The sequence below is a fragment of the Amia ocellicauda genome, chromosome 22 (assembly GCF_036373705.1).
Source record: "Amia ocellicauda isolate fAmiCal2 chromosome 22, fAmiCal2.hap1, whole genome shotgun sequence".
NCBI lineage: Eukaryota > Metazoa > Chordata > Actinopteri > Amiiformes > Amiidae > Amia > Amia ocellicauda.
In genome coordinates this window covers 5,488,803-5,508,676 of record NC_089871.1, presented here as the reverse complement: position 1 = coordinate 5,508,676, position 19,874 = coordinate 5,488,803, and the positions used below count along the sequence as shown (strand labels likewise).

At 41.4% G+C, this 19,874-nt stretch overlaps 1 protein-coding gene across 1 annotated transcript; it reads left to right on the top strand.

Annotated features, from left to right (window-relative positions):
* Positions 1-4,645: 4,645 nt before the first annotated feature.
* On the top strand, positions 4,646-12,978 carry spns3 (SPNS lysolipid transporter 3, sphingosine-1-phosphate (putative)). Its single transcript, XM_066695963.1, has 13 exons — positions 4,646-4,753; positions 5,969-6,227; positions 6,613-6,678; positions 7,639-7,775; positions 8,073-8,224; positions 8,766-8,832; positions 9,175-9,317; positions 9,502-9,654; positions 10,263-10,452; positions 10,763-10,828; positions 11,194-11,292; positions 11,514-11,685; positions 12,520-12,978. The coding sequence occupies exons 2-13, from the start codon at positions 6,026-6,028 to the stop codon at positions 12,537-12,539; spliced, it is 1,467 nt and encodes a 488-aa protein (XP_066552060.1). The 5' UTR covers positions 4,646-4,753; positions 5,969-6,025; the 3' UTR covers positions 12,540-12,978.
* The last annotated feature ends 6,896 nt before the right edge of the window (positions 12,979-19,874 follow it).

The window sequence follows — 19,874 nt, the reverse complement described above, 5'->3', positions numbered from 1 at the left end:
TGGCTGGATCGGTGCGTGTCTGTTCATGCGGCTGTACGTACCGCTGTGCTCGGCTCCTGGTCCTCGGGAGGCGTGACAATGGGGGTGCACAGTGGCAGGCTGGGTATCTGGACACACAGCATCTCGCAGCCCTCAGGCCGGCAGAACTTGCAGGGTGTGATGCAGGACTTCAGATTTCTCGCTATGGCGTCAGCCACTCGGTCCTGCAATTCTGGGCTCTCCTCCAAAGCGCTTACAGATGGCAGGCCACCCGGCTGCAGCTCCTGGAGGACGCAGGTGACAACACTGTGCACCGGGTCCCGATTGTACTCCTTTTTCACCTCATTCAGAAGGAAGTAGATGATGTCTTTGTCCGGCCACGTCTGGACAATCCGGACCACCTTTCCCATCATCTTGTTGTCCTGCTTCTCCCTCCTTTGGAGTTCAGTTTTGTCTGTGGTGGGGCTCAGTTGCCATGAGAGATATGTCACAATGTCCAGAATGGCATCAAAGGCATTAAACCAGCGCTTCTCAACTTCAATGCCATTGATCAGGGAAAGCTGGTACTGCAGATAGGAGACAAACCTCAGCTTATCCTCGTCCCCCTCCGGTTTACCTGGAGGTGGGGTGCCACACTCTGGAGCTTGGACAGGGGCAACACGTCAGGAAGAGACTGGGCCTGGAAAGTCAAGCAACACACATGTAACATAAATACACACAACTCTCACTAGAACAGCACAGCAGCACACTGAGCAGGATGGACAGACAGATAGATAGCAGGGGTGTTGTGACAAAATTGATTGGGAAGCAGAGCTGTCGTCGCAACCATCCCCCCCAATTTCACCCTTTTGTTTTGAAACACTGTATTGCAGGGGCAGGCAATAGGCGGCCCGCGGGTCAAATCCGGACTGCCAGACACTTTTGAATGGACCGCAAGAATAATTTTAATTAACATATTATAATGATTTTTCTTTTTTTTCATTTGCATGTATTGTTACAGAGGTTTGTTGCATCAGTGCTTGTTACTGTTTGGAACCAAGTAGCAGCCCTTCTTGGTTATTGGCCGACAGCATGTGACGTATACATATGGGATGTCCTATAGAGCCCGTGTTCAGTCAGTGAGTTGCACGCAGATTCCCGGTTCGGCATCTCTGTACTCGGTCTGGATTGGGGCAAGAGCGGCACTTTGTACTCGTCAAAAACACAGGTATCCAGTTTGTTTTCCTGATTTCTATAAATAAGCAGCTAAACTGCGGATCGTTTGACGTGTGGACATATTTCAACTTCGCCTCCAAAATATAAAAGTGCATACACACTACCAGGGAGGTGGGGCTCAAGGTGCCATAGCCTGTATTCACCTAGAAACTCCTGCATATGGGGTGGAAACAGCCGATTTCCAATGAAGGCGCATATTTCTAGCAGCGCACACATCGAGAATTGTGCATCCTCACCCGTTTCAATTACAGAGACCCACTGAAATAGATCTGTGATTGACCAGCACCAGAACCGCGTCTAGTTTCCCTGCACAATGTCGGTTGATGTGTGATTTTTCCCTGGTGATGTGTGGTTGTGAAGCAAAGATATGTTTGAGTCCAAATCTGCCTGATTGCATGGAGATTTTGAGCTGTTTTTCGACTTTGAAATGACTTATGACCCCCAGACCCCCAGCCCTGAATTCCTCAATCATCTTCGCCCTCATTTTTCAACATTACTTTTGTGCAGTGCACAGTGGGACGAAGGGGAAAATGCTAAAGACTTCAATCTAATAAGACACACAATGCTTGAAAGTGTCTTATGTTTATCTATATGCCTACAGTAATCTTTAACAAATTAAAATTAAGTGGTCTGAACCCGTTTTAATACTAATATTTACATTAATTTCAACGGTTTTTTTTTTTGTACTTGGTCAAGGCATAGTCAAGGTCCAGACATGGGAGAGGGGAGGGGGGGACAAGTGACCAACACACACACACACAATTCTGTTGACAAAGTAATTTGAACCTGACACAATAATTGACTACCCCTGCTGTATTGTATTATGTACTGCACACATTATGGATTCAAAACATTAAGAGCTAAGTTACTTTGTTAATGAGATTGACATCAATAGTTTTTACTAATTGCACTTTGCTAACTATACACATGTAGAAAGTTACTCACTTGATTCCGTGCGCACGTAGTCCCTCTTTACCGCTGCTTTAAGTTTTAATTTTAGACATTTTGAAAACAGGACTGTAAAAAAAAAAAAAAAAAACATATACTGAATAAAAGACAGCAGCACAGCCCCGGACACCAGTCTATCTCTCCCCCCCGTGTCTGTCAGCCCAGGGATCTGCACGGCTCCCGTTTCTAACAATGTCCATTTTCACAGAAACTTCTCCTTGAAAAGGGATTCGCGAACAAATCGACTAGAAATACCCCGGGACATGTATGGGCCCCCTCTGCTCACTGCTGATTGGTCGCTAGTCTAAAATGACATTATTCGACTCGCTTATTGGGGAAACTCGCTAAAATACCAATATAATAGTATAATAACTCGTGAGATAAACATAGAAGATTTGACTGATAGACAAACAGACTAAAAGCATCCAAACTTACCTTGATCCCAATGAGAACAATACAGCGGCGGCCCGCACTTTAAGATCGCGGCCGAACGTTCTGTGCGTATGACGCAACAAGTGGAGGGGCGTGGTTAACTTGCTACGTCATTTCCTCACCACAGTCATGGACAGTATTTGATATTTCCAGCCCAGGGAGGGTCCAAAGGATAGTCTAAACAATGCGTTTTCGATGGGGTCAACAGTTTGATTTAATGTTTGTAGTTCTTCATCAGCAGTGTTTTCTAGAACTACTATGTTGTTCTCAGTTTGAAGTTGTGGCAAAATCTTGGAGTACATTGTTAAATATACCATTGATACTGGAATTAGGAATTTGATTAAAAATACATTATGCCAAAACATGCTAAAGCTGTAGTGGAGAATAGCCATTATTTTTGTATTTCTTCATATGCACACCACTAGATGGAGGTAGAAGGCAACAATGCACAAATGTCTATGGGTAGAAGTGTGACTTTTTAAAGTTGGCACATGTTATTTAGATCTCAACAGAAATCAGAATGAACCCAACACAAGCCATTTTAGGATTTTGGGGGGATTTAAATGGAGAGGATATTCTGTCCTTATTCTCATAATAATTAAGCTTTGCATCAAATGTTTAAAATGTTAATTAAAAATACAAATAATATATAGTTTATAATAAATATATTAAGGTAGTACATTTGGTGGCAAACAAAACAGTAAATGGAACGATACAGAAGGTATAAAGAATGAGAATACAACAAATTTAAAAGTTTGCAAATAAAAACAACAAAAATCACAAAATTATGTGTTTAGTCTGTTTATTTATAGACTGTCATTGAAACACACTTAGGTTACTGACTGACTAACTGGCTCTTTATTTTGCCATTTGCTGATTGTATTTTCTCAGAAGTATGTTATAACACGTGATAAAAATCATTTAAAAGTGTATTGTGAAGGTTAAAACTCTCCTCAGCAGAATAACAAAATACCACATAAAGAAATAACTTGTAACTCTGTGCTTTATCATGATTTCACTTAGCTTTTTCTATGATCAACTATGGGTTTACAATGCCATACTACAGCAGATTTGAATAAGGAAAGGTTTTAACCTTTAGTGGCATGTATTTTGGGTTTTCACAGAAGACCTTGTTTTCTTGTTGACATTACTATCAGTAGCCAAAAGATACAGAATGCAAGCACTGTTTGGCAGTTATTTAATTTTAAAACACATATAATGGAGTTGTTGTAGTGCATATTTAGTTGTCTTGGTGACAAGTACATCTTTTCAGATATAACTGAATTCCACAGTGGGGACTATTGAGAAGGAATTCCTTTTATTTTAATCTGTACCTACTATATAGTTTAGTTGCAATGTAGTGTTTCCTAACCTGGGAATCCCCCATTTCCACAAACCAACTATCACTGTAATACATTTGTGGGTGAAAGTAAAAAAAAAAAACGAAACAAACGCTTATCTGACCTCACTTATCAGGGCTGGAATTACAATTAAAGTTATTCATTCATTTCAAGAGAAAGATGTTGACTGCAATCCACTTAACCTGCCAGTCCAACAATCAATCAGTCAGTCAATCAATATTTTATTGATATACAGTTATAGATCAGGGGTAGGTGACAATGACTTTTCCATTGCTTTCCATTACACAGGGTTTTTATTTAACAAGGACTCTGTTCACTTAATCGAAACTCCATCTGAAGATCAATTAAGTAATTAAGGGTATATCAATTAGAATGGAATAGAATTCAATTAATTGACCAAAGTTCACTGCAATCTCGGGTAACACAAAGTGAGAAACTGTGTTGGAGGACCACTAACATTCTCAGAGAGGACATGTGGATATGGAATACAACTATTAATAGACTATGTTTAATGTATTCCAGTGATTCTTTGCACTGTTTATATGCTTTAGAGTCAGGCATCTAATGCATTTATTTGATAAAAGCCTGTGAAATTAGAAGACTATTTCAGATCTCATGAGAGAAACTTATGCCACAAACCACACCTGGTTTAGTAATGAGGTCACAACAAGGAACTGTTTGCAGACATCCAAGAAGGAGGAAGGGGGTAGGGTCTCTTGGTTAATTTGATAAGATCCGGACTATTAAAACTCAGAGAAAAACACCACTGAGACATCTGTAGAGAGAAATCCAGCCTGGATCACCACACTGTTCATTAAGTAAGAAATCTTTACTAAAAATAAGGGAGCTGCAGAGAGAGAAATGGTTGATTTACAGTCTTCAGAGGAGTGTCTGTCAGAAATTCATCCAAATAACTTATTTAATGAATTAGTCCTTTATTTTGCATGATTTTGTATGAGAATCTTGATACCTCATTGCTGAACAGATCTCAAAAGCCTTATATGAGCGTGTTAAGATTTTTATATGTGCTGAAAAATAGTTTGTGAGGGCTGCGTGACTTTGTTGTGAATAGTTTCTTTATTGTTGATTTTCTGATATTGCATGAGATTGCTAAACCACTGTGGTAGCTATAGCTATAGAAATGGACAATTGTATATACAATTTACATGTTATAGTGTAGTAATTGTAATAAGGATAAAGGTGTCTGCTAAGAAATGTATTAATAATAATAATAATAATAATAATAATATAGGCTTCAAAAAGTCTTGATAACTTTGTTTGCAAGAAAACAAGACAGCTAGCTGGTATAAGTTAAAGGAGGGATTGAATGCAAATATTTTGTATTTATCATGCAATACATTTTGATTATAAACTTGCTATTTCAATTATATTTTGTTCCTGTTAGATTTGCTGCATAACACAAGTTGTTTGACTGATTCCTGTAAAACACATTAAAAAGTCTGCAGAGCATTTTTCTCTTGATTCTGGAACAAAAGAACATGCACATTTATATATAGATATGGACACACTGTTTCTGATAGCAAAAAAACAAACACATACACAACAACAAAACATTTTCCATTGTTTCTCCCATCAAGTATGCCAGATTCAACTTCTCATTCTCATTTATTTATTCTTCCTGTCTGAAGATTGGCATTATGGAATCACTTCGGTTTGCAATACTAACTGATTTATGAATATTGGACAGTCACTGCCAACTGAGCAATTCTGTAGCTTCTTTTAATAAGCAGTTTGATGAGGTTCGTCAAGCTGCAAGATATAGTGACCACATGAGTGAAATGGGTGGACAACAGTGAATATACAAGGCATTATCTTTCAGCTTCACAGGATTCTCTTTTCTGCTTAGACAACATTTAACTTTGCATGTAGTTTGTAAGACACAAACCACAGACCACAGTTAGCAAGAGCAAAAGTGTTTTTTAACAGATGGCTGTGCAGTCTGGGTTGTCACCTCAATTAAAAGAGAAGTAGCAATCCTAGAAAAACATAACTGCTGTTGCTTTCCCTCACAGCAGTGCAATGGCACAGGATTTCTAGTTTTTACAGGGCAGTAGCAATCTAGAGACAGCATGGAGGCAGCTGAGCCGGAAGGCGAAAGGTCGCTCCCAACGTCAGGAGCTGCTCGTGATTATGGCTCCGTGAGCGAGAACCAACCGAGGCCTGAAACACCGACAACAGGCGCCCCTGTCCGCTCTTGTCGATACTACGTAGCGGTTGCAGTTCTTTGTTACATCAACCTTATCAACTACATGGATCGCTACACCATAGCAGGTAGGCGAAACCTTGGAAAGAGCAAAATTATTTTATGTCAGGTGTTGTAAAGAAGAGATGTGTGAATAGTATTTTTCCCTGACATGTTCTCCACATAAGTGAGCATGGCACACACACACACACACACAAGCTGTACTTATATTCAAAAACCAGAAAAGATTGGGGATTGGTGGCTTGTGTAGCCTACTAGCGTGCCCCACAATCCTCACCAATATGGCCGCCCAGCTCAGAGACTTCAGAACCTTCCAACGTTGACGTGAAGACCAACTTGATTCCATCTCCAGCTGAGATCTTTTCCTGCCAAAGCCAACCAGGAAATACATGCAAATGATTAAAGCACAACATTTTTTAACTAGTTTTCCTTTCTTTCATATGAATCCTTTAGGTGTTCTTCTGAACATCCAGACATTTTTTGATATTAGCGACCGCACAAGTGGACTGCTGCAGACAGGTGAGTGTGTAGTGCAGTGTAGTGTAGTGTGTGTTTAAAACTACAGAAATGTTATGTTTAATATTTGATTATTAATTGCTTCAGCGTATTGTGATTGCATTCCCACAATAAAGGCATCCCATTAAGTGAATTGCCCAGGAACAAGGAGTGAAAATGCAAATGCAATCTTCCTAGTACTACATTTTGTGTTAAGATACATTATTGTGTTTATATTGAGCATCTTGTAAAGACTGCAACTTGAAACCCATAGGAAATGAACAGATATCTCAAGGTGATGACCGAGTAAAACAGACCACAGAAGCCAACTGCATCTGAGTCATAAAGACACACCACATACACACAACAGCAAAATTAATACATTACAGCAATGCAGAACTTCCCTCAACTGCTTATTTTCATTATGAAAGTCTTGGTGTTCTGTATTATTCTGGGATGAGGGAAAATACAGACATGTTGGGATAGGAGACGACAGACACTTACTGAGCCTAGGCAGACCTTTATGACACCAACCTCAACTCCTTGTGCAAAGAGGGACAAGGGCTCATAACTGGACACAGAGACAGAAAACATTTGAAATGCAATCAATTAGAGGGTAAATTTAAAGTCAAACCCTTACTAAATTGTTCTTCTTTACAGGGTAACATTAAAATGAACACTACATCTCAATATCCACCAACTCCCTCTCGTAATGACTAGAGCAAATCAATTAAGTTTTGCACGGGGTCTTTTACTGGGGAAACAGTAAACTTGGAAGAGAGAAGACCAAAATGAACATGTGCAATTAATCTGTTACTAAAACTCCAACAATTAAATAGTAAAAATGAAAACAATATAATCCACAGTCTCAAAAAAAACACGAATCAATGGTTTAATATTTAATATCCCCATAAAGGTTCTACAACACAAACCGCTTCAGTGTAATGTGACAGCAGTACGTTGCTGGTCTTCTTGTGTCGGCAGTGTTCATCTGTACCTTCATGCTGTTGGCCCCACTGTTTGGATACCTCGGAGACCGATACAACAGGAAGTTCATCATGATAGGAGGCCTGAGTGTGTGGATTGTGACCACGCTGACCAGCTCCTTTGTGACTCAGTCGGTAAGAGCTCCTATGTCCACCCTGGAGTAAACAGCGACCCCCAAATGAGCCATATTTCTCAAGCGCCCATTTCTGCATAAGATAGGATCACCGACTCCTGGTCCTTCAGAATTGTACTTCGGGTGACCCTCCGACTCTCATTTAAGTCCATCTTTATATTTACCACTGTTTCTAGCTCTTGAGCTAACTATCTAAAGAGTTCAGGAGTTGGAATCGCTGCTCTATATGTATGAGGTATCAGGATGTATAATACATGGGTCAGTAATGACGTGGAAACCCCATGTGAGTTTCTTCCAGCAATTCTGGCTGCTACTGCTGATGAGAAGTCTGGTGGGCACCGGAGAGGCCAGCTACTCCACCATCGCTCCCACCATCATCGGAGACTTCTTCTCTGGCAGCAAGAGAACCTTGATGATCTCCTTCTTCTACATTTTCATTCCTGTTGGAAGGTGTGCGTTAAGGAGGCTTTATTCAAAACTGTATTATTGTCATTATCCTTCCTTTCATTGGTTTTGAAATGACAGTAGCTCATATTGTTAGTTATCTAAAGTTTTGGGGGTCCGAAGTTTGAAACTCTTAACCAGTGTGTGGACTTGGTCTTCAGAGAAATTAAACTTTTTAGTCCGTTATGTTGTCCATTGTGCCACACTCGGGGTTCCCACTTGGGGGGGGGACCGAAGTGAAAAAAGCAAGGACAAAAGTAGAACGATTGCGAAATCACCTTTCCTTAACTGAAAATATCTGGCATAGTTTCAGCATTTCAATCTATCTATATATCTATCTGTCTGTCTGTCTATCTGAAATCTCACACACTGCAGACTCACCTGAAAACACTTTAACCATTTCAAAGAACGGTTGAAACAAGCATCAATACCTCGGCCTGTCCCAGGTTGCTTTACCCAGGTAGTGAATTGTGTGCCAGTGGATGTGCTCTGACACTCGATGACTGCACCGACTGAAATATTACTGTATGTCTCCTGTCTGCTGTAGTGGTCTGGGCTACATCATTGGATCGAGGGTTGCAAGTGATCTAGGGGACTGGCGCTGGGCACTCAGGGTAAGAGAGCCAGCAGATTCATATTTGAAATACATATTTGTCTCCAGTTTCCTTGCAAAGGTTTAATATGATATAAGGGTCTCATTCATAAGTACAGTATAGTTCAGTGATGCTCAACTGGCGTGGCATGATGGATTTCCTCAAAATTGTTGGGAAATATTGATTTAAAATCAAAATCTTTGACCCACCCGCTAATAGCAAACTACAAACCTGTACATCATAATGATAAAATGAAGCCACAACTGAGTACAAAGTCAAAGTCAAAGTTTTGATTTAATCCGGCCCTTAATCCAATATGTAAATACTTGCAAAGTGTGAGCCTGTCTATGACCCTGGTTTTAGATCAATCCTATCCTGGGAGTGGTCGGTCTCATTCTGCTCATCCTGCTGGTTCCCAACCCAACCAGAGGTGCTTCCGATGTCCAGGACGGAGTGGAAATGGAGCGGACCTCCTACCTGGCAGACATCAAGTACCTTCTGAAAAAGTCAGTCTCTCCAACCTCTCCTCTCACTTACTAAAGCATCACATTGTAAACGATGGGTTTCTCAGTCTTCACCCACATACAGAATGAACTCGTTTGACACCAATTCTGAGGAAGCACAGTATAGCGTAGCCCTCTCCTGCCCAGTGCAAGAGATTAACACCCTCTCTGGCATTGTGCGTTGCAGTCGCAGTTTCGTCTGGTCCTCTCTGGGAGTCACAGCCATGGCTTTTGTCACTGGTGCCCTGGCCTTCTGGACACCCGTGTTCCTGTCCCGAGCACAGGTCATGCAGGGAATCAAGAGGCCCTGCAAGCAGGAGCCCTGTGATACATCTGACAGGTAACTCCCCACCACCGTGGCCCACCATCCCTTCATTTACTAGGCCTGAGAATGCAGCCACACTGAGAACATAGAACAAGCTTGTGTAGCCATTTGGTTTCCTGTTGTGGGTGAGATGTTATGTGATAATCAGCTTGACTTTCACACGTTTAGTGAGTTTCTTCTAGTTCCACATTTAGCTTGACTAGATACAATAAGATAAGGGTGTATACTCATTTATAAGTGCAAGCAGGAAACAATTATTTAGGGAAGTAAGTATTCTAACTTTATTATTATGATTATTTATTTATTGGCCGTAGCCCTTATAGAGGGAAACTTACACTTTACACAAGCAACTTGTAGCCCGTTATCATATAGATACTGTCCTGAGAAGAATGAAAGGAGTGGGTCCACTTTCAAACACTGAGGACAGATTCTGAGAAGAAACGTTTCAAGCTGTCCCTAGTTTTGTCCCTGTCTTCATAACAAATGTGTTTAGTTATCTAAACACTCTCAGGCCGAAGAACATGCCTCTGTGCAGATCCAGTATACAATAACACAAACCCTGTCCAGGTTAAGACACATTGAGACGGCCTGGTTGTGGGCTGGGTGCTGTTCTCCTCTTTCAGCTTAGTGTTTGGTGCAGTCACTGTGGTGACGGGGATTCTGGGCGTGTTCATCGGCACATCGCTTGCCAGGTTGCTGCGGAACAGGATCCCTCATGCGGACCCCCTGATCTGCGGAGTGGGCATGCTCAGCTCCGCCCCCTGCTTCTACCTGGCCATCATACTGGCCTACAGGAGTATACCGGCGACTTACGTGAGCACATCTCTTTTCTAAGTCCTGGTCATGTGTCTGGTGATGTTTCAGACTTGTGGTTCTTTGAAGGAAGACATTATTCCTCCAGAAAGAATTAAGAAGGAATACTGAACATAAAGTATATTGCCTATAATATTAATGAAGTATAAGTCAACACTCAGAAGGTTACAGGAGCCTATAGGGTAGAGACTCAAAAATATACACAACAAGTGCCATTGATTGATATAAAAGATTAAACCCATGAGTGTATTTCTGTGAAGTGCATCAGAGTGAATCCTCAGAGCTGCCCGTCTCTCCTCTGTCCATCCAGGTGTTCATTGCTCTGGGGGAGACACTGCTGGCTCTTAACTGGCCTCTTCTGGCTGACATCCTGTTGGTGAGTCTGGGAGCGTCTCTACACAACAGGCAACCTGCCGAAAGAAAGCTAGACTTAAACTGTGAGGATTGGGTTGACGTTGGGCCTTTTTCTGGAGGTCTTAAGCTTGGCTGAAATCATTCACTTACCAAAATTAAAGAAACAGACCGTAGTGAGAAACTTGCTGAGAGGAGCACCTTCTAACACAGTGCTACTGCCCCAACAGTCTGCGTCAGCTTCATAAAGGCCCAACCCATCAGTCCCAGTCCTTTCCTCCTGGCATCTTGGTCCCAATTCTTGTGGTGTATTCAGGCCTGTCCTCAAGATCTCCCTGAGTTGAGAAGTCCACACAGATTCTGTATAACCCGGCAGCTCTTCTGTTTCAGTACGTTGTTGTACCAACCAGACGGGCGACAGCAGAGGCTTTACAGATCATGGTCTGTCATCTTCTTGGTGATGCTGGCAGTCCTTTCCTGATTGGCGCGGTACGTGTGTTTTTATGTCTCCTCCTTTTGGGGAATCCATCCCAGAACTCACCTTGGGATCCACCATAGAGAGCAAGGGAAGACTGTTAATGAGAGGGATTTTGACATTCATGGTAATGTAAATGTGCATTATATATATATTTTTAGGGTTTTACGCTGCTCAGAATGCAGGCATTTCTCTCCCTCTCTCTGTCCTCGTCTCCCTCTCTTTAACGCTGCAGATCTCAGATGCTCTGGGTAAAGGGAAGGCAGATTCGGTCATCTTGAAGTTCAGGAATCTGGAGTACAGTTTTCTCCTGTGCCCTTTTGTGGGAGTTCTGGGGGGCCTGTTTTTCCTCTTCACCGCTCTCTACGTGACGGAGGACAGGAAAACTGCCCAGCAACTGGCTGCAGGTAAATCCCATCCTCAGGCTTGGCGGGATCTGATAACCCGAGTTATCACTTCGAAAGGTTAAATTAACTTTTGGTAACTGACAGCAGGGATTTCGAATAAAATGTCCTGTCCTTCTGACATGATTAGCTTCGCTCGCTTTTCAGTTTTGTTCACGACAATTTAGAGATAATATCTAGCACAAGCAGAAAGGTGTCTGGGCAAAAGCACCCAATGCAATGAGAGATTGATATCAGTAATGAAGTGTTAAGCGTCAAACCAATTTTGAAGCAATCACTAAATCTATTTATATCTACAGTGCCACGCAAACGTGTTCAGACTGAATACGTTGCAAGGCACTGTAAAACTTTTTTTGAGACTGGTATGATCGCACTATTGCACTTAAGTAAAAATTCATATCAACAATGGGGGGAAATGGGGGGAAGCCTAAATAATCGGCAAAATAGTTTTAGAGCCATTAAACACAAAATAAGTTGAGTTGACATTTCATCTTGAAATTCAAGAGGGTCCAATATATCCCCGCAATCCAACAGGAGTCAAAAGGGTCCCTTCTGGCAAACACTGCCTCCTAGTGGCATCAAAGCTGAAAAAACAAAAAACATAAATACAAATAATAAAAAAAGTACATGGGCATATATTAATATACTTTGAACAATCTAAACTGAGTCAGACAAGTCTCATTATTTTAGTAGTAGTCTTCATCATAGTAGTTTCATTTTTATCTATTCATTGAGATTATACTTATCATGTATCTTGTGGTCGTCAAATGGGAATCTATCTTGATTGTAAGCTCACATTGCACAGTACACAAACTATGATGCTCTCTATTAATCTAGGAGAGATACAGGGGAGCTGAGAGCTGGTTCTGTCTGTGGGGGTGACTGGGGGTGATCGCTGAGGGAGACCTGCTTAGGCCTGGAGTGCCAAGACAGTCCTCATCCTGCTGCTCAACTCATCTGAGACCATGCTGCAGGTTCGACAGTCAGGAACTGGTCTCACACAACCACAACAGCAATATCCTGCCAAGTACTGTACTTAAGATACTCCACCTTATATTAGAAAATACACAACTGCTTTTTATTGAATGGGTTCCCTGTTGTGATCATGTTTGGGTTTTAAATGGGGGGATTTTTACTGTTTTTTAATGTAATATTTTTAAACAACCTCAGACAATGTATGCAATGGACAAACACTGGGCAGGGGTCCTTTATGCAGTTTAGGTGTCTTTAAACAAGCCTTTACTCTTGGCACAACTCTGTGATGTTTTCTATAATAAAATTATTATAATAATCGTACAGATTGTTCTGTCACCATGCAGGTCTCAAAAGCATTCTCAAATATTACAGCTGTAGGTCCAGGTCATGCCACTCTGAGCCTCCCAAAATGCAGCCACTTCTTTCAACAGATCTGTGTATCAAATGTTTTCATTTAGCTGTGTAAAATAATGTGTAATTTTCCTGCTCCCTCAAAAGCTACCACATCGTGGCAGTGTTGGACCGTCAATGGTTGTACGCTGCTGTGAACCAAGTTGTGTAAGACCGAGACACACGTTGACTCGAAACATGCTGAAGAATAGTGCTGGTCCTTTGACGCCTCCCAGTGACCAATAGTTGTGAAATTATGACCTGAAATTTGAAGATATTTAATGTGCTGCTGAGTCCCCATATCCTGTCACAGGCTACAGTTAATAGCTCACACATGGTGATCTACCCAGGTTTTAAAATCCATGATCTGTGTTTTAATTGGTTCATATCTGGCTAATTTCATTTTTAGACAATTTATGCTGATTAGGTTCTCTGTTCCTGAGATGAAATTCTAACACTCATCAAAAAAGAGTACAGTCAACCAAAAATAATGGTTAGCTTCAGAAAATAACGGGGAGAAAGCAAGGCTTGTCTTATTGTCTGTAACTGTAATTGTTTAGTAAATGAGTCTAAATGATATTTGTTATTCAGATGGCTTACGTGAGTGTCTAATTTTATTGTCAATTCATGCAATCTATCACCTAATACAATTACGTGTTTAGGACTTTTATATATGTCAATTATATAGATTTTGTTTTCTTGTGTGAAAAACACCTTTTGGGGGTTGAATTTCTGCAATTTCTGTGACTTTCCTAGAGTGGACAGTAGGCTTGTTTGCTCACTGACAGTGTTGTGGATTATTTCTGCTTCATTGTAACCTTAGAAGGGAAACTGAAGCTTTTACAGAGTGCACTGAACTTGAAGTTCACCCAACCTAATGAATGGTTTAACCTCAGTTCATGATCATAGAAGTTCATAAATCACTCACTGATTGGGTTGCTAGTGTGTTTTTGATGTGCATTATCTTGTTCCTGAACGACCCTGCTTGTCCGCCGCCGGGCCGGGGGTCTGAACTCTGATCCGTTTGATTCGGCACCGGACATTCGAGGCAAATTTCTTCTTCCGCAAACGTACAATCGCCAGACACTTGACATTACAACCCTGCAACTGGCATTGAGAGCAGAGGTCTTGTTTTAGGGAACTTGACTCAGACAATGTACCCCTGATCTCCATTCGTTAATTGTCTTCCATTATATTAGCACAGCTGTTCTCTTTCTATTTTAAAAGTACTGAGAAAAAATTGCTCTCTTTCTCCTTCTGGGATGTGAGTTTTGTATCTGTGGTTCATTCAGCACGTGGCTCAGTTTTTTGCCTTCCACTCAGCTTCTCTTCTCTTACTGAAGACAGGATTGAAATATCAATGTGCCGACTCTTTGCCGCAGGTTGGACGAGAATAGTCTTCACTCTCAATGGGGAAATACTGGACTATATCCATGCCCCCCCCCAGGTCACATTTGACGTGATTGTTCCAACGTGACACCAATCTGTCATTGGGCCTGCAATGCAAGGGACAGTTGGGCTCCTGTCATCAGCAATAACATCTGGACTGGCCTGGCTTGACAATGCATGTAGGAATGGATGGAGGGCAGAAACTGAGGCAGATGGAGGCCTTGAAACTGAGAGCATCGTGCATGGCCTTGAAGCAGTTGGGTGGCCGTCTCACTGGGCTGAGGGGCTCAGAGAAAGGCTGTTCAGAGCTGTAGATCAAACTAAAAACCACATCCTTTGCTATGAAGTATTGATTACTTGCTCTGTACTGAGTTAGGTATCTCCGTCTGAATTCTAAGAAGATGTAGTGGGGGTTTACAGGTGGAGGTGTCTCAGCGTATCTGTAAGGGCATTTTCAGTTCCATGACTGACCGTATCACAGTTTCAAGGTGAACTTCCGAAGCCCTTGAGATATCAGTCTCCACAACGGGGCCACGTCCGTTGTATCGAGTGTTTATAAGCCTCTATGTAAAAACATGAAATAAATAAATATGTTTTTCAGTAGCAGGCAACTTACAAGCTTCCATTGAATGTTTTGTTTGGAAAGCACTCGTCTCCTCTTAACTGTTGCTGACAGCAGTTGAGAAGTTTCCACACCTCCTATCTGTCCTCTAAAATCATGTATTGAACCCTGAATGATTTGGCACTTTCACTGTGGCCCCTACATCCTGTTTCATGGTGTGGAGAACCAGAACTGTGCAGAATGTGCCTCTGTCACTGTGCAGTCTTACAGAAGTGATCTAGTGAGGGAATTGCACAGTTTCAACATAGCCTGTGTCTCCAAGAACCCAGTGTATGTTTTAATATAGCAAGCAGCAAGAGGGGAAAAACACAACTGAACTTGTAATAGGTGGGGTGTTGGGTTTTTGGCCAGTTTATTTTCCAACTGAAGAATCATAAGGAAAATGGACCAAACATTGGGCATTCCTGATCACCCTGGTTCAAACAAGCCACCTCAGAAACCAGGGCTGGATCCCAAGTTGAGGCTTTCACCAACTGAGCCACTCCGGTTCCCACCCCACACACCTCACTTTTATTAACCTGGCCACCAAATTGTAACATTTTCCTTCCAAACTTCCTTCCAATGGCCTGGGCCTCTTGTACTATTGGAAAGACAAACTCAAGAATTTTGGAAACTGCTTGACGGTCTTTTTCCACAACTAATCAGTTAACTCTGCTACATGGGCGGAAACAATAGCTTAGCAGATGGACATTTCCTGTACGTGCTTTTTCTTAGCAGGAAACCGTGACAATAGCTAATAAATTTAAAGCCATCTATAGGACCGGCCAAGCTTCGACAAACAGGCCACCCATACGGTCACCGGCCTATCAGTGCGCCTTTCCACCACCTGGCAGCGTGGAGACGGCAGGAGACCTTTTAGAAGTTTAAACAAAAAGGAGAAATCGGCTTTCAAATCAGGAGGCACAGCACACAGGGTTTATTATTATAATTAGTGTAGTTATAGTCATAGCAATCTATATATACAGGATATATACAAAACAACACCTCCACCACAATCTGGATCTGAATAAATGTGTTCATCCTCAGCTTCCCCTCAGATTGGGCTGCCGATCATACTATAGTAAACTATAAAAAGCCAGCAGAACACTAATATTGCCTGTAACGCACGGTTGAGTTTCTCTCTTGAAGGTTTTGCTGATTCTGCCTTTTTGTCTCCCCCGGGACGGTACTGAGAAGAGCAGCCGAGGCACTATGAATGAAGAAGGCTCTTTAATTCAGTGAGGGGAGAGCTCACCGGTCACCGTCTAATTTCGACAGCGCTATCATGTAGCAAACTCCCCCGCACTGTACGTCTAGGCTGTCGGGTGACCCTGATAAAGCTTGCAGGAGTTTTGTAGTAATCTATTTTTATCAACAGGGGGTCTTGAAAGAAGGCGTACTGCAGTCTTATCTACTACCAGCTGGGATGACATCATCGTAGCATTGAAATTAACAAGAAACCTGTTAGTCTTTAAAGGGGCAGGGGTGACACTCAGCACCAAGTCTTACTGAATTGATGTCTGAATCCCACAGGAATAACACATGCACTTCCACTGAGTTCTGCTGTTGATCACATATAAGCCCCAACCCCAAACCCATCTCTAACCCCATCCCTAACCCTGACCCTCACCTTGTTACACAAGTGATTAATAGCAGAACTCAGATGAAGTGCACAAGCTGTTCATGTGTTATTCCTGTGCTATTCAAACATCAATTCATTGAGAACTGGTGCCCATTATTGTAAAGTGTGCTTCTGTTTTGCATGTGCCTTCTCAGCGACCGTCTGCTTTCTCTCGACAAACCTTCCTGGGTTTGTTTTCCAGGGAGAGAAGAATTTCAATTAGCGGATCGACGGCGATGGAAAAGTCAATAGCTGTTGCGCAGGCTTTGGCACACAAGACCCCTTTGATGCAAGTTTAAAATGAGATTCTCTGACACTTTTCCTCCCCATCAGTTTGCAAGAGGATTCCCAGTTACTGTTTTCTTAAGTACTTGTCTTGTTTTTAATACAAGATATCCTCACTTACAAAACACACTCCAAGACACACACACACACACACACACACACACACAATTGGTAAAGATAAAAAACTAAAGCTATAAATATACACAGGAATTAAGAATAATTAGGAAATGCTCTTCAAATTATATTGTTTTGTGTACACATGCATAACTTCAGATTGGTTTTGTTACATGTCTGTTAATTGGGGTGGCGTAAGAGGATTAAATAAAGCCGTGCTCGGGGTTTCGTGCTTGAACTCCTCACAAAGGGATTCTTCCAAAAACCTAAACGAGATTTCTTGGTCCATCTCGGTGACTTAAAGATACAACATCAGCAAAAAGGCATTTAAAGAACAGTTAGCGGAGTTCAGTAGCTCTTGTAGACTATGTTGTTATTTCAAGAAATATCCCTGTGCTTGCCCTCTCAAAAATTGTATAAGAAATCGATCAATTATACTGCATTTTGGAATTATGAATCAAACTGGAGTTCACTGGGCAAATCAAGTGGTCTGGAAGACAGGGAATGCATTTCAATGGGAAAATGTGTACATCCCATTGAAAAGGAAGGATAACAATCCTTCACACGTGTGCATAGAGAACAGCTATATTTGAAAAGCTTAGAAAACACTATGGTATGGTGTCCAGCTGTGTCAATATTTCCAAAAGACAGTAAAGTCTCAGTTCCTAGTGGTGCAGCTCAAGTGTTAAAATTATAAAACTTGTTGCAATATCCTGAAGTCGGGTTACCAACTCTTAAGAATCTCTGTTTTGTATGCATATATAATTATACCAGTTCATTTATTATTTATTTCTTAAAGATTATTGCCTATTCTGCCTACACTACTAGAAATAAACAACCCATTAAACAACTGCCATGACATTTCAGGAAGATTACAAAGTTGCTGTAACTAAAATTACATATCCGGCAACTTCTGCCGATCCAGTTTCACTGTTGCTTCTCTCTTATAATCTGGATATAGTCTTTTATGCAACATCCCCAGCTCTGAATGATAGATCATGTGAAGGAGACGGAAAACAGGACTTGCTGAACAGCCCAGTTGTGCAGCTCATTAAACAGATATAAATTCCGAGGCATTTCAGCTTGTAACAGAAAGCCAGAGTGCACAAGTTGCAGAGTACTTACGGAGAATATTATAATTGAAATATGCAAGTACAAACAGACAGGCTGATAATTGTTACCAATTCTGGAGACAATTAACCTGATGCAAAGTGAAATCTAGAATTTGTATTAAATGTTCAAGCATCAGATAACTTTTTTAAAAATCCTTGAAAGGAGTTATGATGTGAGTGCTTTAAAAATATGAAATGATGGAAGCATTGACATGGAACTTACCATTGTGTAAAGCACTTAAGAAAGTGGTTTGTGTAGGGGGCACAAAGGCCAGCTTGTAGCTGTTGTCTCTCTGATGAAAAATGAGGAGGTCCTTGTGTTAATAAAATTACTAATGGCTGCACAAGTGTGATCACCAACACACACCTTTCACTGCCTTTGCTGGTATATAAAGGATCACTACAGGTATCTGTAAAACCCAATAGAGAAATAAAAAAGGCAAATCTGATTGCCGAGCTACACTGTACCTCTCTGGAAGGAATATATTCAATACGGCAATATATCCCAGTCCTCACAAGCTGCCAAATAGAAATTGAACAGCAGTAAATAATGTGAGAGTGCTTATATATGGCTTCTGAGGGCATCTCTTTTTGTTACCTACATTATTGCCAGCTTGTTATTCATTAGGCACCTAACGATCTGTTCATTATTAATACTCATTAGCGTAATGACATTGATTTTGTTTTCCACTGAATTTGGGTGTGGGAGGGTGAAGGGGGGACACATCTGCCTTCATACTCCTGAAATCCCACAATAAAACGGGCAGAGATCAGAGGTTACTCAGCGGACAATCTTGACGTCACGCGCTATGCCGTCCTCACCCCAAAAAATGAATGGCAACACTTGAACAGTGACCTTCTCCCACATGAGAGAGAATGACATCCCACTCGCGCTGTACACTAAACACCTGTGAGTGGGTTTAGTTTCTCTTATGACAAAACATGCCATTTCAGAGAACCACGACTCATCAGTGTCTTTTAACACAAACCACGACAGAAAGGGGGGAAATAAAGGATACCCTAACTCTCTGAGAGGGTAATAGTCAGATGCAGCCCAACTTTTGACAGCAAGAACATTTCCATTGAACAGGAATAGTGAAACCCCATGATCTATCCACAGAAAAGAAAAGTGTATTACAGCTGACAGAATTCACTGAGCTGCGTTCACAGGGGGATCACCAGCGGCTACACACTGGACTGTGTTTATTACATAATTGACTTCTGTGAATGCTGAAAAACTGACTAGGACATGCAAATCAACACAGATAATTTGTCTTCACTATGGCAAAGCTGCATGTGTTTCTGGTTAATAAAACACACAAAAAACAGTACAGTAAAGAAATTAAACCAGTATCCCACCTCCGTTAACATGAACTAGAAACAGAACACACTGTAGATCTCTATAGGAGCTGGAGTGGAAACCAATACTAGATACTTTACTATTCAGAGCCAAAATAAAAGCTTTAGTAAATAAATGCATTCCTTGAAAAAAATCGATATTAATTTATAGCTCCAAGAGACTGAGGTAGGGAATCCAATAAATGCATAACCCTGCTGTTGGAAGCTCTGCCCCCTGCTGTTTTCACCTGAATTATAGTCTGGCTTAGGAGACTGGTGTCAACAGACTGCTCATGTTGTGACAGGATATTTACAGCGGATCACACATTTGATGGAGCTGTGACAGGAAAGAGAGACATATTTTTAA